The sequence below is a fragment of the Ananas comosus genome, linkage group 3, assembly GCF_001540865.1.
Source record: "Ananas comosus cultivar F153 linkage group 3, ASM154086v1, whole genome shotgun sequence".
Taxonomy (NCBI): domain Eukaryota; kingdom Viridiplantae; phylum Streptophyta; class Magnoliopsida; order Poales; family Bromeliaceae; genus Ananas; species Ananas comosus.
The window spans coordinates 2547050-2572676 of record NC_033623.1 but is presented as its reverse complement, the minus strand read 5'-3'; the positions used below and the strand labels follow the sequence as shown (position 1 = coordinate 2572676).

The 25627-nt window shown below is 35.1% G+C and overlaps 1 protein-coding gene and 1 non-coding gene across 2 annotated transcripts; one reads left to right on the top strand and one right to left on the bottom strand.

Moving 5' to 3' along the window:
• TRNAG-GCC lies at window positions 5183-5253 on the top strand. Its single transcript has one exon. It is a non-coding gene; the product is annotated as a tRNA-Gly (tRNA).
• LOC109707436 lies at window positions 13166-15575 on the bottom strand. Its single transcript, XM_020228679.1, has 2 exons — window positions 14567-15575; window positions 13166-14514 (listed from the first exon to the last, which is right to left on the bottom strand). The coding sequence occupies exons 1-2, from the start codon at window positions 15290-15292 to the stop codon at window positions 13633-13635; spliced, it is 1608 nt and encodes a 535-aa protein (XP_020084268.1). The 5' UTR covers window positions 15293-15575; the 3' UTR covers window positions 13166-13632.

Sequence of the window (25627 nt, the reverse complement as noted above, 5' to 3'; positions counted from 1 at the left end):
GGGTTGAAATGGAGTGCAGTAAAAATTACTTCTTTCCGGTTGTTTGTTTCGTAGTTATGAAAGTGAAGTTTTATTAGCTCTGCTATTTGTTTGGTAGGAAGTGTATAATATAAAATTATAATTTATGTATAAATAATAAATAATTTAATAAATAAAAATAATATAATTATATTTTTTATATAATTAAAATTTAATTTAAACAACTAAATTATTTTTTTATACATAAATTATAGTAATACAATAATAAAATTATAAAGTAAAAAAATAATAATACTTAATTAATCAATTTTTATTATATTTTAATTGTACAAACTAAATAAAAAAAATATTAAAACTTAACTAATCAATTTTTATCATATCTTAAACATGCCAACTGAATAAAAAAATAATTAGTATCATAATTAAATATATTGAAATATAACTATCTCTACTTGATATATTATTTTATTATTTTTTCTTCACCTAACTTTACTGTAATTGACTTCGTACCATGTTTCAGGTTAACTCGAGTTTCGACCGTAACTTTTTTACGACGAACCAAACAACAAAAGTGATCATTTACGACGAAGACGGCTTTTTCCCTCTCCGCTTCCACCCCACATCTATCCAAATAAACATGCCATTAATTGGTCCGAAAATGCATTGAATTTGGCTTGTTGTGTTACTACGCTATTATCTATCTATCTATCTATCTATCTAAACCTTGCATTTTTCGAAGGCAAGGAAACAGCTATGCAATGAAAAACTTAATATTCGTTTACGACAAGCAATTATTTGTTATTCTCAATTATTTCTTAGTTAAAACGTATAAAATCTATCTGAACTATGAACTATTTTGAATCGACTATTCAATTTTTAAAATTTTTGATTTTATCACGCAACCTTTCAAATTTGTTTGATTTCAGCCAATTAACGGCATTTTGACTTCAAAATTGAAACTGATTGTTTATTTCAATAAAATTATATTTGCGAGAATGGCATGAAGTATATTAGCTAAATGTGTAAAGATAAATGGTGATTCAATTTTGAGGTTAAAGCGACGTTTACGGGTTTAAATCAAACAAATTGAAAGGTTGTGTAGTAAAATTAAGATTTTGAAAGATTGGATAGCTGACTCAAAATGGCTCATAGTTTAAATAAGTTTTGTGCATTTTACCTTATTTCTATCCACAGGCTCAAAATGTTTAAATTCAGTTATTATTACTAAGGTGCGAGATAACACTTTATTCCACATTAATAACATTTAGCTCTCACACTTCCGGCAGGTCTGATATTCGACTTTGATACCAACTAAAACAACCCAACCCATTGATAACTTATTGGATCCAAACTATTGGCCCAAAATACTTAAGCCTTGTGAGATCTCTCTTATATTTCCAATCAAATTTTTTTTTTTTTTCTATCCCACGTGAAATTATTAGGGGCATTGTACATAACATTAGTGCTTGCGCTAGATCAACAACCAATGTTATCATCAAGGAGCTTGGGGATTCTTTCTTTGCGATTGCACTATTTGAATTTTATGATATATCATATAAGAACAAATGGCTCTTGTTCTGCGTTTTGTAGATCACTGAGGCTATGTGATGGAAAGATTTTTGCGTATTACGCATGTTTTTAACACCGATGCGTAGTCTCACAAAGCAACTATATATAGAAGCTTTGTACGGACCATTTCTAGCGTAAGTGGCAAAAGACTTGATGATCGGTATATTAGGTCTCAAATTTGAATCCTAGTTCATTTACATTAATTTTCAGCTAAATTTATTTCTAAATGAAATAAACAAAACGGATAGCATATTACCTATCTCTCAAAAAAAAAAAAAAAACTATAGAAGTTTTGCTAAGCAAACAAGAACTATGCATATCAAGGTTGTGCGGCGTAAGTTATGATGGGGCGAGTGATATGCGACGCGAATTTAAATCACGTAAAGAACTTATTTTATCTATAAGCCATTTTGATTCAAATACCAAATTTTTTAAAATTTTAATTTTACTATCCAACCTTTCAATTTATTTGATTTGAGTCAGTAATTAATATTTTGACTTCAAAATTTAAGCTAATCACTTTCCATATTGGAATGGATTGGGGATTGAATTGTGTAGAGGATCTCTAATAATTTCAAGAAGCTAAAGAAAAGCCTGGGAGGAATGTAGAATGTACAGGTGCATTTAGTGGGTTTTCCTCAACACACTTTGCATATCATTTACTTTTACTTTCACCTAGTTTTGTGGAGTTTATATTATCTTATTTTTTAATAAATTAATTTTGTATACGTGACACAGCCAGTAAGCGATCGACTACTTTCAGAATTAATGTCTTACCATATGTCGGCTTTGAAATTTGAAAGGTAACCGACCGTCCCTAGAGCAAGTGGCAAAGGATTTGATGGTTGGTACCCGAGGCCCAAGTTCGAATCCTAGTTGATTCACATTTCCAGCTAAGTTTATTTATAAATGAAATAAACGAAGCAGATAGCACGCTACCTATCTCTAAAAAAAAAAAGAAATTTGAAAGGTAAGCCTACATGTATACATCTTCGATATAGAAATGATTGCCATAAGGAGATCAACATGATAGGTAATCAAACTCCTATGTTGATATATTAAATTCTATTAACTTAAAAAGTTAATTCTTGTTTAATCTGTGTTATATTCTCCGAGAGATCTTATTTCATCATTCCTTGTTGCGTTAGTCCAATGATATTTTGATAGATCGGCTTTATCGTTGATCAGATATTGCATAGATAGAGTTGCACAAGAACTATTGTGAAAGCTTGTGATATTAAAAGGTATGCTTCGTCTGTATATAAAGTATTGTTTGAGTATAGTCAATAAGTGGGGCACAACATCCAATAGCTTTTTTTCTTTTTTCTTTTTTCTTCTTCTTCTTCTTCTTCTTTTTTTTTTTTTTTTTTTTTTTTTTTTTTTTTTTTTTTTTTACAGCAGATGAAAAAATTTAGATTGGATCTTCGGTTTCTGTGGCTCACATTTTCATTTCATAGTTTTGATGCAGTAGAAGTTCTACATATTTTTAAGTTTGAGAAATTGACCTTAGCTAATAAAAGAGGCAGAAGTATATATGGTCAAACAGGAATCAAACATAGAGTACATCAGTACAAGGCCTTTATTTTGTCTATTATTTTGATGGCTTGTGAAGGGATAAATCACACTTTTGGTCCACAAAGCATGAAGCCCGTGACAATTTTTTTAATATGTTGCAATTTCTATCTCTAACTCTTGAATTATTACAGTTAAATCTCACAATCTAATTTAGTTTATAAAATATTGATGCGTTGGTAATGTGAAAGTGATACAGTAAGGTTGTGATTAATAAGGTGATAATGATTAAGATGCATATTACGCATCAGCATTGTGTCATTGCTTAGCCAACTAAATTGAGTTCTAAAACTTGATTGCAATGAGTTTGAAAGTTCGAGTTGGAATGTATAATAAATCAAAGTTCGAAAACCGGAGTGTCATGCGCGTCGTGAGGACCAAAAGTGTAATTTAGCCTTTATGATGTAGTAAGTTTCTCTCTTTTTCTTTTTCTTTTTCTTGTATTTTTTTCTCTTTCCTTTGCTTACTGTACACACCCCTAATTTCCAGAACCCAAAACCTGGAAGCCCTACTGAAAGACTTGGTTGAGTACCATTTTCTTTTTGAGAGAAAGATAGCATGCTATCTGCTTTGTTTATTTTTTTTAGAATAAATTTGGCTGAAAATATAAATCAACTAGGATTCGAACTTGGGACCTTAGGTATCAACCACTAAACCTTTTATCTTTTACAGTAAGGACGGTCGGTGGTTGAGTACCATTTTTGGCTCCGCGTTGAGATGCTTTACCACTCCAGATGGTTTTGCATGTTGAACTTCTTATCCTTAGAAGCCCTTTTACACTTTTGTAGTGCAGGTTGTTGAATTGCTTCCTGAGGCAGTGGGTCATTACTATCTCAATTAAGTAGCAGACATGGGGGGAAGTTTGGTGGTGATTGAACAGGCATGATAGCCAAAGCAGCAGCAGTGAACCATGTCAAGATCTTTTCCCTTCCCCTAATTAGGGCTTATCATATGTTTCAATACCAAAGCAACAAAGAAAAGCTACTTTGGTTATCTTTTTTTTTTTTTTTGAGAAAGAGGTAGCACGCTACTCGCTTCATTCATTGGGAATATGAACTAGGCTACAGGGGTGAGACAGCCAAGCCCTCGGAGGGGCGAAAAAAAAAAAAAAGTGATCTGCTTAAATCGAGGTCCGCCTTGCTCGATTAAGTAGGTCCCACTCCTTCATCAGCTGCTTAAACATGTGAACTACTTGCGTAGGATTCGGATGGATACTTCTGAAGATGATATCATTTCTAGACTTCCAAACGGACCACCAGCATCCTACTAATTCGGAGAGATAGTTTCTCGTCGTGTGTCCACCTGATACTTTGGTTTTCTTTTTGACGCTAAATTTTAGTCGTCCGATCAATAGAAGTAAAAAAGAGATCTCGACCTTCTGATAAATGAACTCTGTTTTGAAAAAAGATAAATATTGCAGTATTTTCAGGATTTGATCGAGATTATTGAAACTAGTCATCTGATAGAATTCGGGTGAAATTATCATGATTCAATTCTCAAACAAGATTCGATCTTATTACGAGAGCCGAATTTTGATTTGAATTGAAGAGGCTATAAATACTGTGCAGACGACCATAGAAAAGGGCAACGACAACATATCAATTATTTATAAACGATTTTAATAGTAATTTTTATACTTTCACTAGAAATAGAATAGAATAAAGAATAAAGTCTTTTTGGCTCAAATATTATCTAAAGCTAACTGAAGAGTGCATATTGTGGATGAAGCTGCTTAAATTAGCAAGCAAGCATAATCTACTTACTTATTTATGAGAGAAATATAATAGTAAGTTATTCGCTTCGTTTATTTTTTTTTTAGAAATAAACTCTATCTGAAACATGAAGCAATTAGGCTTCAAATTTGAGATCTCGAATTTCGACTACCAAGACATTGCCAACCTGTACTAGGGACTGTAAGTCAAAGTTTTTATCTTTGGAGAAACACCTGTCATAGAGATTTTGGTGATTTTTTCTCTTAGATGAGGTTTTGCTCTTATCAAATTTTATTTTTATTTTATTATTATAAAATAAATTATATATATTTCTTCCATACTTAATATCCGCACCAGTGGTCTAGTGGTAGAATAGTACCCTGCCACGGTACAGACCCGGGTTCGATTCCCGGCTGGTGCATTAAATTTTTTAAGATATTATTGCTTTGTAAGTTTATTTGTTATTTTTTATTTATTTTTACATCACGCAGATCGGTTGTTAGGATCTTTGAAATCCCTCAATTAGGGTGGAAGAATTTGAACTGGTCCGGTCATCGAGACTTATTTAGTTATTAGTTGCTGGATTTGTGGCGAGAATATCTCAATTTCGCGTAATCATTATCAACTTGAAATGAAATTATGTAGCTTTTCTTATCGTCCGCAGTTACATTATTATTACATAAATTAGTTTGTAGTAAGTTTCTGGTCCGGTCATCGAAACTTATTTAGTTATTAGCTGCTGGATTTGTGGCGAGAATACCTTAATTTCGCGTAATCATTATCAACTTGAAATGAAACTATGTAGCGGTTCTTATGATCTGCAATTATATTATTATTATATAAATTAGCTTGCAATAAGTTTCTGATCTGGTCATCAAGACTTTCTTAGTTATTAGTTGCTGGATTTGTGACTAGAATATCTCAATTTTGTGTAATCATTATCAACTGGAAAAGAAACTATGAGTAATTTTTTTTGCATGCTCCCCAATCTGTTGGCAAGTTGATTCCTGGCCACCATTGCCAGGAAATGATTGTCTTCATCACTTGCACAGCTCTTTATCAGTACAAAAAGGCAGCAAGACTTGTCATAATGTTTTTTTTTTTTTTTTTTTTTTTTTTTTTTTTTTTTTTTCTCTCTCTCTCTCTCTCTAGTAAGTAAGAAGAGTGTTGTAAAGGTGAAATAATGAGTAGTCATAACTACTATTATGTAGCATTATCAAAAGCCACAAGCAAAGCTCATGATAGTACTGGAGAACAAAATGTGATGTACTCTTTTGCAAACAATACATTGCATAGAGGTTTGTTACATAGGGTACTATATATACGCAAGAAGGGAGCTCGAATGTGACGTATTGACGGACCATCTCTAAAGCAAGTGGCAAAAAAGTTGGTTGTTGGTATCCGAAATCACAAATTCGAATGCTAGTTGATTCATATTTTCAACTAAGTTTATTTCTAAATGAAATAAACCAAATGAGTAACGTGCTACCTATCTCTCGAAAAAAGAATGTGACGTATTGCAGATCCAAAAAAGAAATATAGACGGGGCACAATAAATAACTGGATAAGTAAGTTTCATTGAATAATAACGTTCTACTTAAAAAACAATAAATTATAAATACATAAATATATGAAAAATAAAATTATTTATTTTATACTTGAATTTTTATATTTTATGAGGGAGCAAAGGAGGAGGAATTCTACACTATCACACTTGCACCACATCATCAATAACAAGTCAATCATCTTTCTTCTTTTCAAACAAAAGTACAATAAAAATATTTTTTTTATAATCATGATGAGACATATATCTTTAAAAGGAGATTTTTGATTCATTTGTTATGCCACGTCACCAATATACCCGTTGCATTCTAGAATTTTTCGCAACGGAGAATGGTGCATAATTTTTATCATACATGGTACATGTACTAGTTTTTATGGCGAAAAAAAAAAAAAAATAGAAGCAAAGCCAATTCTAGATAAGCATGTGCCCACCCAGGCTTCGCCACTGCAACATTCCAAGAGGGTCACCAATCCAAGAACACTCTAACCCTAATATGCTTAACCTTCTTAATTTCTTGATCCGAGCAATTGTCCAACATGCTATAACTGGATTAAGTGGTTTAGTCCTATTATATCTTATATATATGTAACTATTCCAAATCCTAGGAGTATATATCACACTCCTCCCTTTTAAGGCCTAACGTTTTTGTTGGATCCAAGCACACTCAAAAGTATCAGACTATGTTTGATAATCAATTTTAAATTATAAATCATTAAAAACTTATGACCTAGTGTCATCACGAATTATTATTAAAATCGGTCATCAAAATTGGTAATCCAATTAATTAAAATTCGTTTTCTCCATGATTCTAGGGTGTGGTATGTAGAACTTTCTAATATTGACTCTTTAACTTTTCAATATTGGCTTTTTTTTTCCCCAAGATGTCTCTATTGCACATACCTGGTGACCAATACTGGTTGTGGAATAGCAGGTCATCTGTTTTTTACACATAAATCTTAACTTTTCATTAATTAGAAATAAGCGGCTAAGATTAAAATAGAGTATTGAAGCATTGCTCTAAATTTGGAACCCCAATCCATAATTAGCCCCTCAAAATAAATTGGAGAAATTATTATCTGCGCTCAATGTATCAGTACATTTCATGCACCACACTGCATATTTCATGATCAGTATCTCAACATCAAAATATTATCCAAAAGATGTAATCTATAACGTTTTAAATACCTGTATATTTATGTATTAGAATGTCTTAAGTTTTGAAAACTTAATTACCTAGGTATTAGATAGCTTCGAAATCAACAGTGAAAAGGCACAGTGTTCTATTCATGAGAAATATGTGTGAAAAATTTAAATTAAAATTTGATTTTAAGGATTCTATGATGCAGCTTTAATAAGGTTCGTTGCATGCTACACTGATGATTATATTCACAGAAATATTAAAAAATATGTGTAAAATTTATGATTTTTAATAAGTAAATTTTTTGTTACCACGGAACACATCCAATAAATTAAATTCCGATTTTAATGCATCTATTATGCATACGGCATCTCTATGATACAATTTTAAAGTTGTGTTGCACAGTAAAATATTTGAAAATAGACATCATCGAATGTCTAAAAAAGCAAGGTTGGCACGATATGATCTACCAGAACCTCGTTAGTTAGAGTTGCTAAGAGTCTTTGGAAAACTGTATATGTCACGATTCTACTCTAAACTTTAAGTGAATCAGAAGACGAGCCTCTTCTTTTATTGACATCAAGTCGAGCTGATATCCCCGCTCAAGAAGACGAGCAGGAGGAATCCGAGAAAGAAAATGACCCAAATCACACTCCTTTACTTGAGAGTGGGGAGGTTAATGATGTGGCCCCCCCCGCTTTCTCAATCTAATCTCGTCCTTGAATCGATATACTCACTTGATCGCTACGCCGCTTTCTATTCTTGCAAGTTAGGGACACAGTTTGGTCCCGAGATAAGAAATAACCGGTTACACCAAAAGATACAGTCAATACTGCCAAAACCACACCTTACACCCAAGTTAAGTTAATTCGCGAGGTGTGTTTTTAAAATCCACCTGTGAGATACACACGAAATACGTGCAGGATCATCATTAGAACCATCACGCATCAAGTAAACTGCAAGGTTCATCTGAGACCCGCAACTGCAACAAGAAAGAAGTGGAAAGCACTTCCTTTTCAGGCTATGAAGCCCGATGTGCTAGCACTTGTGACCCAAGCCTGAAGTGACTGACTAATAAGAAACTGATACGGAGTCATGCTCGGAAGAAAGCCTATTCCGTTTGCCTGAAGTTTTCTTATTTTATTATTTTTATTCAATTATTGAAAGTGAATGAATGAAATATTAAAAAAAAAAATGCAGCATGACACTTCTGAGATTTAGATTAATTCTATATATAAGATCTCATAGGACTTGACTGGCTATATCATTTTGTGAGGTAATTGGATCTAAAAAATTAAGAGAGTTAAGCACGTTAGAAATAAAGTAGTTTTAGAATGGGTAGCCCTCGGAAGCAGAGCATCACATCCAATGAAGTGTATACATGCAATAATAATAATTTCTCAACAAAATGGGACACCAACGTAAAAAGATGGGGCAAAATTCTACTATAGAATTTGCGCACCAAAATTCCAAATAATGCAATCTAACTTACAAGCAAATAGACCTATATATATGTATATAGATATATCAGTTTAACTATGGTGCTTTTAAAAGCACAAATTAAGCACTTGGTGCTTGTAAGTTTTTCACCATTAGATCTTTGATCAATTCTGCTCTTTAGATCATACTATTCCAGCAACCACCCACTTAACTCTTGGGGATCACCGTCATCCTAACCCTACAACTTCATCCAAAGCCCGAAAACTTAATTATAAGCACCAATAACTTGATATTTTTAAAAGCTTATGAGCTCAATTATATATATATAATTACGCTACTATATTATCAATAGTACCAAGCGGTTGGTGCTATCAAGTTTTCAGCCGTTGGATGAAAGGATGTGCAGTTAGGATGCTATTAGTTCCTTAAAGGATAGATCTAACGGCAGAAAACTTGATAGTACAAAAAGCTTGGTACTATCGATAGTATAGTAGCCGAACTCTCTCTCTCTCTCTCTCTATATATATATATAGAGGTGTGCCAAGAAAAATTATACTTGAATGTGACATTAACTCCCACATCAAAAGCTATCACATGAGAAACACCATCCACTCCAACCCCACCCTATATCCCACACAACCCCCACCCTATATCCAACTCTTGATTGCCCTATTAAATTGCTTCTTCAACCACAAGGGCCAAAACATCAAGAGGGAGATAGCAAGGTGGATTAATTGCTTCCATAAATCGCTAGCAATCTTCATGTAAAGGAGTAAGAGCCTCCTTAGCGCAGCTTCTCCTTTTACTTCCAGAAGCTAGCAATTATTCAACATAAAGATATAAATATACCATCTTTTATCATTTTAAGCTTTTAAAGAACAACAATTGTTTCATATTATTAAACATAGTAGCAGAATAAACGGTCCCGAGTTCGAGTCCTGCAAGACTTGTAGCATAATTGATATTTTTCTGTTTAATTCAAGTCCACGTTCATGGGCTTATCAAAAAGTATCGAATCCCGACATGAGGAAGAGTATTAAATATACAAACGATTTTATATTATTTAATATGGCATTAGAGTCGGAGAATCTGAGTTCGAATCCCGTCACACTTCTTCCGGTTGATTTTTTTTTTCCTATTTAATTCAAGTCCATGTTCATGGGCCTATCAAAAGTCTTGAATTCAAACATGACCAGCTTAAGTTTTTAAAGAACAATAATTATTTTATATAATTTTAGCTGAGCATTTGACAAGTTAAAAAGTATAAATTTTTTGCTGTAGTATAAAAACAGAAATGTGGCTCTAATTTGATGCTTCTAATTTTGTTTTAAATAGATTTTGTTAAAATAACTTTTAACAGCATTACTCACTACAAGAAAAATCTCAATACACTGACACCTTTTGAATGACGCTTGGGGAAACAGCAAATAACGACCCTTCAAAAAGCGTCATCGTATGAACACTTTATTATATCAAACCAATTTATTAAATAATAAATTTTACTATTATTTTTTATTTTTCGACGCTTTAAAGTGTTAGAATTTTAAAAAATCCTGAAATATATTTTACCGACGCTTGGCATAAGCGTCGGTATATACGTGAGAACTCTTCACTTGCTGACATCTTAACTGACGCTTTCAAATGTGACGTTAGACTATATATAAACACTTTTAAACATCGTTAAATATAAAAATATATATATTTTTTAAAATATTAATTTTCTTGTAGCGACTAAACCAGTTCTTCATCGAACAACACTACACAAGGCGAGGCAGGCCCCAGTAGAACAGTAAAAATCACTACTTCTACCTTTTCATCCACTAGTGGTGCAACTTGAATAACGTGCATGTGGAGTTAATGCAATGAGGTTGAGTATGTCCCAGCTTTTGGAGGGAAGCCCAATTTCAAAAAGATTTCTTTTTCGGCATTTTTTTTTTTTTCTAGTATTTGAATAATCTCAGGATTCCCTGCCGAGAAGAGCAGGAACAGCATGACATGGATATATGCAGAATGTCAGTCTACGTCAACACATATCGTGAAACTTGGGCACGACGACTTTGCCATTTTCAAGCTTTCTAGACTGATTGAAACCGCAAATGCGACCACATTCACACACCACGTGACTCCATTCGATCTGCGTCGCTTTTACTAGCTAGTAAAAGCGACGGTAATGCCGTATACGCCGCTGCGACGATAAATACAAACTCGACATAAAATTACCAATTCAAAATCAACGCAACTTGTGTACCAGAAAGAGACAACATGGTATGACACGAAGAAAACAGGGCAAAAAAAAAAAAAAAAAAAACTTTAATTGTCAATAATTTTCAAATTGACATGACTAACATGATTAGGCAGTGGTTGGTCTTGCTATATCATTTTTAAGATGTCATTTTATGGCTTTTATTTTTTTTTATCTACGCCCTGTTTGATAAGTAATTGTTTTACTTTTCGACTTTTAATTTTGAAGTTTAATTATAACTATTAACTGTAATTATTTGTTCTTATGCTATTGGCATGAATCTACAGCATTTAACTGCGCCATTGGAACCAAACCTTTATCTTTCTTTTCGCTTTGGTTACTAGTTATTTTAGCTTTCGCTATTAAATCCCTAATCTTTATATTTTATTTATTTTATTTCAGTTACGTCCTACATATCCAAACTCTAATTAATTTTGACAGAATAGGTCACATCGATTTTGATAAAACCTTACCTATAATATATATAGGTCATGATCATGGTCCGATAGCAACCGGTCAATCTCATCATTGAATTTTTTTTAATTTTTATGTCCAAAAGAGGCAACGAGCGACGTCATGTGCGAGATCGAGGAATTCGTAGGAGCCGAGCACAACATTAAAGGGCGGTGAGATTGGGCTCAACGCAACGAGCGCACGTATGAAAGAAGAGATTAGGGATCAAAGTGAAAAATTGAAAAAGGCTAGGGATCAATAGCATAACTAGTTGAAAGGGTTAGGAATCAAACTAATAAATTTGAGTAAAGGTTGGGGACCAACGGTGCAATCATCAAATCAATTCAATAGGACACAACATAAAAATTACGCACAAAATGCCACGTGCATTGACGAAAAAGATTTAACCCATTAGACCGGGGAGTAGAGAGTTAAACCCACAACTTCACAATACGGCGGAGGAAACTTAAACTGACTATGCTATTGTATTACTTAAAATGATCAAATCTAATATAAAATTAACATCTCGTATGTGAAATATGCTATTCTATCAAATCATGAATACCACCCTTCGAAGATTCCAATTGCACAAGAGAATTCTATTGAATATCTTATTTTACCATTCAAATAGGACCTAAATATGCTTTCCAAACAAGCAGCAAAATAAGCCACCATTTTCCCCATTATTTATTAAATATGCTTGTTGTGTTTCATATCATCATATGCAGAACATGCACAACTCCAACCACATGCTTTGAGTAGTCCCTTGTGCTATCACCAACTCCATTAACAAAATCAAGGCACATTATCTCTAAATCTTCTACTGATGAAGCTGTAAAGTGCTTCGATATAAGTGTGACAATGACTTAAAAAAGAAGGCCTTATCATTTTAATATGTTTAAGGTAAATTGACAAATTAATGCAATGAGTTTGTTGTTTAGTATCAGATAATAATTTACGCCAACTATTAAGCTATATGAGGCTTATAACCTAAAATAGAGACAAACTTATAGTTGATCAACACAACTCATGTCAATGTTTACCCTAAAAAGGGTTCATTTTGATTCTCCAGCTAATATATAACACAACAAAAACAGATATAAATGAACAGCACAGTGCACAGAGAACAGTATGTAGTAGCTAGTCTGATCATAAGAGAGAATTGAATCACAAGATACCAATATAATTAAAAAGAATGAATCACAAACAACCAGATAATTTCAGAATCTGCAGAGGTTGAAGCATTCCCAGGATCAACAAATGAATTTTTGAGTAACAATGTAAATCTAGAGAATATGATTATTAAAACTCGAAAGAAAAGCATCGAGCGAGCACAAGCACAAGTTTCGGCGGTTTGAGGTAAACTTCGCCCTGTACTTCTACGATGATCTTAATGCCTAATATTATGTCGCAAATACAGTAGAATAATGCGCTAAAGCATTCGCGCGGTGTTACACAACATATACCTTCATAAAAAAGAGGATATACAACTCCGAAACCGCAAAATAAGGGATCCATTTAATCATTTTCGAATTGAATGAGTTGTCTCATGCGACGAATCTTCTTACCAAATAATAACTCTCCTTACAATACCTGATAACCAGATTCATTCGTAGAATTTTTTATCTCACACATGCAGGGAGCGAAACTTTTTAAGTATTCAAATGCAGCAAACAATAAATGTTATCATTTTTCCGAAAAAGAATATTGAAGGTGAAACCTTGTTATATCTTTTCTTTCGACAACGAAAGGAATTATTATGTACATAAATTCGAGGTCAGATGCGTCATACCTTCACACGAGAAACACCCGCTACCGAACACTCTTCTATTTCATCAATCAGACGCTTTCGACAAAGGAGGAAAACTCTTCCAAAAACTTCGACAACGCTCTTTTTCTCCAAAATCCTCTTAAACTGCAGCAACAACAGCATGTCGCGAACCACCCGACAATGTATATACTATTATTGCACCTGCCAATCCGTACAGTCGTCAAAGTCGAGGCTGCTCGCGCAATCCAGCAACGCGTTCTGCTGCTGCTCGTACCGGCAAATGTAGTTCAACCCAACGAGCAATTCGCAAATAACGGCCTCCGTTTTCTCCCTGTCGGCGAAATACAGGGTCTCCAGCAGCAGGACGTTCCCCTTCAGAACGATCTGCTGCTGCTCAAAGTTGCGCTCCGTCTGCCACCGGATCATGCTGTGCGCCATCGGCGCGAGCCAAACCAGTATCTTCTCCAACTTCTCCTTCCAGTCGTGCGCGAGAGGCGCGTCGTAGATGGCCAAGCTCTTTACGTAAGACTTGAGGCTCTTTCGCAAGGCGGCGCGCAGGCTCGAGGGGAGCATCTGGTAGAGATCGTCCCGCACTTCCTCGCCGACCAGATGCGGGTACCGGAGCAACTTCTCTATGATGATTACGATATTCGCGTAGTGCAAGGCGAGGGCCGAGCCGCCGACGGTGGAGGGCGGGGCGAGCGCCGTCAGCTTGGTCTTGGGGCCGAATTTTAGCCTTCCGGCGGCGATCCTGCCGCTCTTGGGCGGCGGGCCCTGCTCGCCGCGGGGGGGCAGAAGCGGGCCGGTTTTGTAATGGCTGCTGCCGGAGCGGTGGTCGTCGTCGTCGAAGGAGGCTTCGGCAGCGCTGCTGGTCAGGCTGAGGCAGTCCATGAAGAGGCGGCCGGGGGCGGCGCTGCAGTTGAGGCGGAAGGCGGCGTCGTCTCTGCGATCGGGGAAGGAGAATTCCAATTGGATAGGTTGGGAGGGGGGGATTGGAATTGGGGGGGAAGGGGAAGGATGAGGAAGGAAGGGAGGGTGATGGAAGAGGGGAGGAGGGGGAGGGGGGGTCGGCGGCTCAGAAGGAGTGAGCGGATGCGGATGGGAGGGCAGACGCGGCGGCTCGAACGGAGAGGACGGCGGAGTCGAAGAGTGTCCAGAGGGAGGCGTCGCGGAGGTGCGGACGTCGTGGCGCTTGCCAGCGGACTCTTGTTATCGAGGGCGCGCGGGCGCGGCGTCGGGGGAGAGATTCTTGGCGGACTGCTCGAGGTCGGCGAGGCCTCCAGCTCGGCGTAGAGGCGGCGGGTGGCGGCGGCGAGGAGCGGTCCATCTTGCGGAAGAGGTGGGGACGGGGAGCGGCGAGGAGGAGGGAAGGAAGCGAAGGGGAGGCGGGGGAGGGGGCGGCCGAGAGAGGATCGGAGTGCACGTGCTCGAAGCCGAGAGGGCGGGGGACGGAGCAGCGCCGCCCCGCCCTCGCCGCCGCCGCCGCCACGCGTTTCAGCTCGTCCAGCCTCCGCCACCGCAGCGCCGCCAGGCAATCGCCAGCTCGTCGCCCGACATCCACCGCACGACCCCACAGCCATCCCTCCGCCCACGCCCCCGCCTCCGCCTCCGCCTCCGCCAGCGCCCGCCACAGGTTCGCCGCGCGCGACATCGCGTTCGCCACCTCGAACGACAGAATCCCCACCGCCCCTCCTCCTCCTCCTCCTCCGCCGCTGCCGCTCTTGCTCTCCCTCTTGCTCTTGCTCCTGCTCTTCTTCTTATCGCCGCCGCTGCCGGAGGAGGAGGAGGAGGAGGGGGAGGAGTCGAGGGAGAGGGCGGAGAGCATCTTGTGGATCAGCGGCTCCGCCACCATGGCTCCGCCGCGACGAGCTAGCTAGGGTTTAGCTCCGAGGATCCGAGCAGAAGCTAGGGTTTTGAGGCCAGCGAAGGCCGAAGCCCTCGAGATCTACTATCTAGGGTTTTCGGTTCCGCGAATTCAAAACCGGCGTGGTTTTGGCCATTTCCGGATCAAATTGAGGAAGGGAAAATTTGGCGGAAAATATCCCAAAATTCGACCTTCGCGGTTCAATGGTGTGAGATGAGGAAGCGGATTAAAACGATGAGGGGGAAATGGATTTTTTTTTTTTTTTTTTTTTTTTTTTGGGTTTGTAATAATGGGGTTGTAGCTAATAGTTGGGTGGTATTAATAAAGACGAATAAATGTGAGAGAGAGCGGAGTGGATTGGGGGGAGTCGTTGGAAAGAGAAATTACTGGGTGGACCAGGTGCATCCGTACAACTGTTGACCACTAATTCATTATTAGTACTCCATTCCACTTGTCCCGTTGACGTGCTCTCACAGAGAGCTCCGTGATCTCCGGAAACACCAGCTCCATTTTTAACACAATTTATTTATTTATACTTTAATTTGAGACTTACGACTTAAATCTGTACTAATTTGAATTGATTATTTGTAATATGATCATCTAATTCAATAGCCACACAGTGCTAGAAAGGAGGACGAATGTTCAAGATCATGCGTGGTTTTCAAAAATAGAGAGCTTTAGTTCGGAGTTCAAGTTATTATATGAAATATAATGGAGATTAAAAAATTATGGTGCAACCAACCGTCCGTAAAGCAAGTGGCGAAGGGCTTGATGGTTGGTATCCGAGACCCAAGTTCGAATTCTAGTTGATTCACATTTTCAGCTAAGTTTATTTTCAAATAAAATAGACGAGGCAGGTAGCGTGCTACCTATCTCTCAAAAAAAAATAAAAAAATCATGGTGCACACATGTACGATACACCAGGTTCAAGGACAATTTATCAGTTGGATGGGCGTTTGACATGAAGGGTTTCAAATGGAAATTACCATTTTCCAGTGATTTTTTTTTATATACTTTTTCCCTGTGAAAAAGTACAAACCAACTTTATACATCAACCGCCACATATTGAGAGAGAACGTTGGGTTTTCGTAATTTTAATAGCACAAAAATATTTATGCTTGAAAATCTTTGGTATTTATAGTATTATTAATGATTTGTTCAGTTAACTCTTTCCCATTAATACTATATAAAGTTTTGACCGATTTTACGGTCAAAAAATTATAAGAATAGCAATATATCTCTATAAAAAATTTAATTTTTATATATTGTTCCTATAAAAGTCTTAATATTTTCAAATATATTCCTGCGTTATAATTCATTAAAAAATTTTAGTTAACCATAGGTTAAATATTTAAGTTTGGTTAATTTTTGACATTTTTATTTCTTTGATATTATACTGTTATAATTTTTGGAGTGCCATTTGTGATGACTAAATTAAAAATATAAACGGTTCTCTAACGGTAACAAATCAGAAAGATATATTTGAAAATATTAAAATTTTTATAGAAATAATATATAAAGTTGAACCTTTTAGAAATATATATTTATCACTCACTATATTTGCAGAAATCTATATGAAATTAACCATATATATAAATACACCACCACAGTGAAACTGACATGTTGGACCCACAACTGTAGGGCCCACATTTCAGCCTCGCCAAGGTGACACACGTGGACGTTACACCGAGGGAATTTTGGAGTTAAACTTATAATTTACTATATATATATATATATGATATATTTTATTTAGGGATAATTTCATAGATGCCCTTCTAGGGACTATTAATTTCATCAATACCCCTCCAAAATTGATAATATCACAAATGCCCTCCAAAATATGAAAAATTATCATAAATACCCTCCGCTAGTTAAGATCCATTAGAGCCTACCTGAATCGTAGTTAAATTTTTTAAATACCATTTTTACCCTTTATCTCTTTTGAATAGTAGAAATACTAATAGATATTTCAAAACAATTTTTGTAAATCTAAATTTGAGTATTTAATATATAAATAGTAAATTAAATTATCAATATATATTAATTAATAAAAAATATATAAAAATTGTATTTTAAATATAGTATGTTTTTATCTGATTTTGGTTTTGTTTTTGGTTTTGGGTTTCAGTTCAGATTCGGTTTAAATATAGACCAAAACTATATAACTGAATTTACATACGACGGGATTTTATTTTTTGGTATCTATAACTAAAACTATCCCCTATTCAGCATTGATTAAACTTATCCCATTTTAAATCGAGTTTAGATAAAATTCCGTATCTATATCAATTCACATTCCTAATTAGTAATAGTAATTTTGAAATAAATTATAGATTTTATTTTTTTCCTATTTAAAAATAAATCACATAATTGTTTTGTCGATTGAAATAAAAAGAGAGTTTTGTTCAAAAGCTAAAATATATTATATTTCAGTTTTTTAATACACTTAATGCAGATAAAATTATCGAGAATAATTTTGATTAAAAAAATTTTTAAGTTTTCAAGATTAAAGAAAGATCGGATAATTCCTTAACATTATTTTCATTTAAATTTTATATATATTTATTTATTTGATAAAAAATAAATAGAGCCATTAGATTTGGTAAAATCATCAAAAAAAACTAAAAAATTCTTTTTTTTTTTTACACTGAAATTAGGTTTTTTTTTTAAATAAAAAGTTAATGGGATATCAACTAAAAAATGAAAGTTGAGGGAGCTGTTTCAAAATGGCATATAGTTGAGGGGGTCTCAATACATTTTTACTTAAAAGATACTTGAGGGTAAATAAGTCATTTTAAAGGTTAACCCATCATTAACCATTGAATAACTATGGTAAAGCTAACATAACTAACAGTAGGAGTATTAATGATAATTTTCTGTGTTTACAGGGGTATTGATGATATTTTAAACTTTATAGGGGCATCTATGATATTTTAAACTTTGGGAAGGGTATCCATGAAATTGCCCCTTTTATTTATATATACAAATTAGGAAACACAATAAGAAAAAAAAAAAAAAACTAATTTTGTTGACTTTTCTGTAGGAGACCAGTTGACTAGTTTGATGAAGCAGGAATACTGAGCAACAAAAAAAAAATAAAAAATTAAAAGGTGAAACTCACATGGGAAAAGAAATTTAAAAGGTGTAAGAAGTTGAAAAGTGACCTCATTTCATTTTTTTTCTATTTAAAAACTAAATAATATTTTTTTTATTTTAAAAAGTGTTCTTTTTCTTTTCTTTTAGTTTATAGGTCATTAGTCATAGTATATAATATTAATTTATTTTATAAAGCTTAAATCAATGTATGGAGACCCCTCACCTGTAGGTTGTTAAAAATTAACTCCCTCAAAACTTTAATTATGTTAGGTAAACCCAGCCGTATTTTATTTAGTACGTCAAACTTTAATTTATTTTAATTAAAATAATAAATTTTTATTTGTATTTCAATTAAAATTACTTTATTAAGTTTGTATAGCAAACTAATTAGTTATCGCATATCAGCTATAACTGGGCTAATTTAGCTTTTGAATTATCTTTAAAAGGCAATGTAATAATTGAATAATAACAATTTTGAGATGACATAGTAGTTAAAATGACTAACAATTATTACAATATTAATTTTTATTGTAATCTATAAAATTAGATATAATTCATGCTGTGCAAATTGCAATGATCAACAATCAGTGTTTACTAAAGTTTCTAAATTTAACCTAAATATAAGGGCTAATTTTGCTTTTAACCCCCTCAAAAAAAAAAATCATAAATAGTCTCACAAAATTTATATTTGCAAGATTAATTCTGTCCCCGTTATGAAACTACACAAGCGCCACGAGAGTTGAACGCGGTGAATCAGTCACCGTGTCCAAATACGATGAATAGTTCACCGCATTCGACTTAATTTATACAATATTTAATATAATAAATATGATGAATGAGAAAAAGATACTGTTTAAGTAAAATGTAAAAAAGATACGGTGAATGCTTCACCGTGTTCAACTTAACAGGTCACGCTCACATGGCGCTCGCCGAGTGATTACATGGCGGGATTAGAGCAAATCTTACAAATATAAATTTTATAAGATTATTTGTAAAAAAAAATTTCTAAGGGACTAAAAGCTAAAAAAAAAAAAACCCTAAATATAATAATTTACACCAACCAGTAGAAGAATTTATTTCTGCATTAAACAAATCCAACTTCCATCCCTTTCGGCCCAGTACTGGCACACAAAATTTGAACTTCTTTTTGCAGTTCAGTCCTGTTACTTTTCACGATAAGCAATTTAGTCCTTCAACTGTCTTGTACTGGTTAGATGGTTGGAGAATTATACCTACTTTTATTAGTAAAAGACAGCAACTTTGGTGCAGATAGGATAGATTTGTTTTTTTGGTAGTAATTAATTGTATACCTAATTCATTTACTTACCTAAAATCACAGTTGAAATCATGTCTTTCGTAGTTTGGTACTCTGGTAGATCAAAGATTTTATTTTCATGTCAATATATTCGGTGCACGTAGTCTCCAGCGTGCGTAGTGTTGGAGGTTATCGTTTTAGAGAATAGATGGATTTTTGGGTGCTTAAAGTATTACACCAAGAGACGTTAAGTTTAGAACGCTCAACAGTGTTACCTTCAGCGTAGGAAACCCTAGAATTAATAAACAAGTTATTGGGCTTCAGAAATATGGGCCTTAATACGCTTTCACCTATTGGGCTTGTATGTGAACATATTATTTGGATTATATATAACAGTATATCCAATAACAATATATCCAACAATCTCCTTCTATGTTCACCATACAGCACAATCCAATATAGTGGTCAGTGTAATGTTCAAACAATTATGAATCATCCACATTCAGTCCAAAACAATCAACTTGAATTAAAAACTCAATCATCAATTATAATTCAAATGAGTGAATCATTCTTATCATGAATCTGTTCTGAGATCGACATATCCAAAATGATTCTCAAAATCAGTTCACAACCAACATATACATAACAGTCAAATATAAGTAGGCCAGTCAAAATAATCCAAGGCCTTACAAATGCAAGAAAAAGACATAATAATATTCACAAAATAAAGATAGCAAAAGCAAGTCTTAAGTAAATGGACTCCATCAAAACAGGTAATAGTAGGTGAACTGTCAAGTCCCCGTACACTCTAAATGATATATATATATTCATTCATCAAATAGATCATCCTGATCTGGATCTCACTTATTAAGCTCTCCTCCATCCCTGCCATCCTCTGTAGAATATCAAATATAAATTTCATATTATCATGAATTTAATCATTTGAATAATTCACTAAAAATGTCTAGTTCTACTAAAAGAACTTAGCACCATAACATCAGGCAGAGAAGAACATATATTAATGTCATAAAGCATCATAATATCATGTTCACAAGCATCAAGCCAGTTTCATAAATTATGAATAAAGCCTAAATAATTTGATTTACAAAGAGCCATCAACTTAAGTTTATTTGTAAGAGAATAAACATTGTCTAGTTTCAAAGAACATGACCAAAACCAATAGGCTTCTTATGCAGATAGCTATTTCTATGTTTCAATTTGGAATGTCACAGTTACTAATTCTTTAAAGTCAAATAATCTAGCATCAAGTTTGGAGTGAGATCATTTAATTAAGAAAAGAATAGTCCAGCCTAGTTGGATTGTATCATCAAGTTTGGAATGACACAAGCCTTCCAGGTAGAACTTTGAACTAGGTTAAAGTCATTTTCATTAAGTTTGGAATGAAACAACTCACCTTTTTCAATTAGTCCGCAACCATGAACATCTATGAAACATATAAATTGTGCTTGACCACCAAAGGAAGGAAGATTCGATAATTCAAAACATACAATTAGAAGGTAAGTAAATGGTAATTAAGACTAATTTACATAGTCTTTAACCCCATTTCCCCCACTGTTTTGAATAATCGATCTTTAGGCATACCTTTTGTGAGAGTATCACTACACTACAACAAAAACGGTCTATAGTGACACTTTTAAATGTAGGTACATGTCAAAAAAGTGCTGCTAGCTAAAATTACCGACACTTTTAAAAAGTGTTGCTATATGTAGGGTCGCTAGGTATATAGTGACAGTTAAAGAGTGTCACTATAACCTAAAAGAGTGCTGCTAATTTACCAACACTTATTTAAGCATTTAGCAACCTCCGAAACTCTATCTCGTTGGCTGCGGTGGCGGAGGAGGACGACAGGAAAGGCTTTTCGTCTAGAATTTCAGTGGATTGAGTGAAGAGAGAAGAAAAGATGACAATTGATTTTTCTTTTTTTTTTTCTTTTCTGTTTGTAATCGGGCCAAATGGACTGGGTGTGGTGGGTTGAGTAGAGTAATCTTTTATTTTTGGTTGGATTGGACTTTATATTTAGGCATTAGCAGATATTTTTTTAAGTTTTAGCATAAATGGACACTTACTCAAAAGTGTCCCAAACATGTGTCCCTATAACCTAATTCTGTTGTAGTGCTATCGGCCATGTTATTCTTCGATCTCACATCGATCAAGGTGATAACTCCTTGTTCTCTCAGATAATTCAACAACGCATGTCTCAGTCTCACATGTCTTCTCTTTGAATTAAAGAAAGCATTCTTGACAACTTGGACAGCTGCTTGATTATCACAGAACAGGCTAAAAAAATTAATCTGTAGCCCAGTCAAAGGAATATCCAAAATCAGATTCTTTATCTATTCTGCTATTTCGCCAGCGGAAGCTAAAGCTAAAAGTTCCGATTCCATAGACGACAAGGCAATACAAGTCTGTCTTTTGGATTTCCAAGTAATAGCAGCTCCACCTAAAGTGAATACATATCCATTTGTGGACTTACTATTTTTAATTTCTGAGCACCATGAGGCATCAGAATATTCATCCACAGTTGGAGGATAACCAGAATAACACAGAGCATAATCTTTCGTACCTTTAAGGTATCTCATCAGCCTACTACAATGCTCTTTACTAGGATTACTAGTGAAACGACTCAGCATGCCAACTGTAAAGACGATGTCGGGTCTAGTGCAACTCATAGTATATATGAGACTACCAATCAGTTTTGAGTACTTTAATTGATCCACACTGGTTCCTTCACTAAGACTCAGTCTTTTATTATAATCACATGGTGTCTCACTCGATTTACAATCACTATATCCCCAGGTAGAAAGTAGCTGCTCAATATAATGAGTCTGGCTAAGGGAGATGACTTGCCTTTCAAATCTTACTTTCATACCAAGAATGGTATTAGCAATACCAAGATCTTTCATATCAAATTCTTTAGCTAAAGTAGCTTTCACGTCACTCACTATAGAATGATCGGAGTTAAGAATTAACATTCATCAACATATAAGCAAATGATGACTATCTTATTTGACACAGAACAATGGTAAAGGCATTTATCTGAATAGTTAGATTGAAAGCCATAACTCTTTACCACTTTGTCAAATTTAAGATGCCACATCTTAGGTGCTTATTTGAGACCGTACAAAGATTTATTCAATTTACAAACTTTGTCCTCAAGAACTTTAATGACATACCCTTCCGGTTGTTCCATATAGATTTCTTCATTTAACTCTCCATTTAGAAAAGCTGTTTTTACATTCATTTGATGCACTACAAAGTGTTCAATAGATGCCAAAGCAAGAAGAATTCTTATAGTTGATAGATGAGACACAGGTGAATAAACATCAAAATAGTCTATTCCACTCTGCTGTTTATAGCCTTTAGCTACTAAGCGTGCTTTGTATCTGGCTATTGATCCATCACTATTCAGTTTCTTTTCCAATACCCACTTACAGCCTATAGCCTTAGCCCCTTTTGGCAAATTGACTAGCTGCCAAGTGTGGTTCTGCAACAGAGAGCTCATTTCATCATCTATGGCTTCTGCCCACAGTAGGGATTTTCTAGATCTCATTGCCTCTTGATAAGAAAATCGATCATCCTCGAGATGGTAAGTAACAAAGTTCTCACCAAAACTTTTGGAAACTCTCTCTCTTGTAGATACTCTAACTAGAACTAATTCAACAGCCAGCTGTGTGGAATTAGTGTCAGAAACATTCAAGTCATGATCTCTGAGAAACTTATTCTCAAAGAATTCTACATCTCTAGATTCTATCACTGTGTTAGTAGATAGATCTAAAAACCTATTTGCAGCACTATCTTCTGCACTACCTAGATATACACAGGTAATGGTTCTAGGTCCCATCTTAGGCCTCTTTGGATCTTGTATTCTTACATAAGCAATACAGCCCCAGGTCTTAAGAGTATCATATCTACAAGGACGCTTATGCCATATGTCATAAGGTGTCATAGCTTATGCCATATGTCATAAGGTGTCATAGACAATTTAGAGTGTGGCAACCTGCTCAAGATGTGATTAGCAGTTAGAACCGCTTCTCCCCAATAGGAGGAAGGCATGCCAGCTGTAAGTAACATAGAATTTAACATTTCAGTTAACATTCTATTCTTACGCTCAGCAACACCATTTGATTGGGGTGAGTAAGGAGCAGTGGTTTCAAGTATTATGCCCTCTGAAGCACAAAATTCCTTGAACCCTGTCATTGTATATTCTCCTCCTCTATCACTCCTAAACCTCTTAATTTTCATGTTGAGTTGATTTTCTACTCTAGATTTGAAAATTTTAAACTTTTCAAAAGCCTCATCTTTCGATTTCAACAAATAGACATGACAATGTCTAGAAAAATCGTCTATGAATGTTATCAAATACTTTCGACCACCTCTAGTGACGTAATTTCTAAAATCACAAAGATCAGAATGTATTAGCTTGAGAAGTTGTGTGCTTTTAGAAACCATCTTAAAAGGTTTTCTAGTGATCTTAGCTTGTGCACACACTTCACATTTGTCAAATCGAATAGAAGTATCCAGTGGAATGTTGTGAGTTTTAGCTAGATGTTGCATTTTCCTGTAGTTCACATGTCCAAGTCTATTGTGCAATAACTTTGGATCAATCAGAGTATAACTCACATGGTTTATGCTATCAGTATCTAAACTCAACCTATACATACCATTAACCATGAATGCACAGCCAAAATAATATGAGTTAACTGATAAGGTTACTCTACCATTCATAGTTGAAAATGACATACCAGCTTTATCAAGTAAGTTCATAGATATCAAATTCTTTTTAAGTAAAGATACTACTCTAACATGTTTCAGAGTTAGTAATTTACCTGAAGAAAGCACCAAATTTGCAGTTCCAGTATGAGTCACTTCTGCCTCACCACCATTGCAATTTTTCACGGTGTCTTTCACTTCTGTGCCTTCTGTGAGTAGGTTCTTGTCATTTGCAGCATGACAAGTAGCGCCACTATCCAACCACCACTCAGAAGAAATACTAGCCTTTCCAATTATCATCATTCCAATAAAGGCTTGAGACTCAGATTCACTAATTAGCATATTAGCCTCACTTTGTGGTGTGTTATTCTTTGGCTTCTTTGGTAGTCTACACTCTGCTACCCAGTGACCCCACTTTTCACAGTTATGGCACTTTCCTTTCTTCTTTTTTTTGAAGATAGTCTTTTTGGCCTCTAGCTGTGAAGAAGATTCACCTTTTGGTGACTTGGACCTTTTCTGAGGTTTATTGAAATGTGAAACTAAGTTGGCAACTGACTTTTGTTGTCCTACTTGTTCTAAATTCTTTCTAGTATTGTTTTGATCCTCAATGTGAATATACCTCTTTAATTCGTCCAGTCCCATCTGTTCTTTCAGTCTATGCATTTCAGTCTTGAAAGAATTTCATTCAGCAGGTAACTTACTCAATACAAGACCAACAAAGAGATTATCAGACATATTAGATTTATCATCTTTCAGCTTGTTCCTCATGTTCTCAAGTTCAATTAATTGAGAGGTGGTAGTTGAATTCATATTGAACTTAAAGTCAAAAAATTTCTCTGCTAGAAGAGTTTAAGAAAGCCCCTCTTGTTTTTGGAACTGAGCGTTCAAGTGATCCCATATCTCTTTCGCTGTCTTATACTCACTATAAGTCATAGCTAGACGAGGATTTAAAGAGTTCAATAAATAATCTTTACAAAAATCTTCATCTTTGTTCCATTGATATTCATCCGCATTTTCAATGGTAGATGCAAAATCACTCAAAACAGTATAGAATATTTCACGTTCTTTCATGCCAAATTAAACATGTAATTTCCAACCATGAAATTCAGTAACATCAAATGATTGCAATTTTATAATATCAAAAAAACTACGCTTTTCCATTTAATCAGAGCAAAGTGTTAGAAAGAGTGCACCTTGTAGTCCGCAGATCTCGCAAAGTCGAATAAAGCCCCTGATCTGAA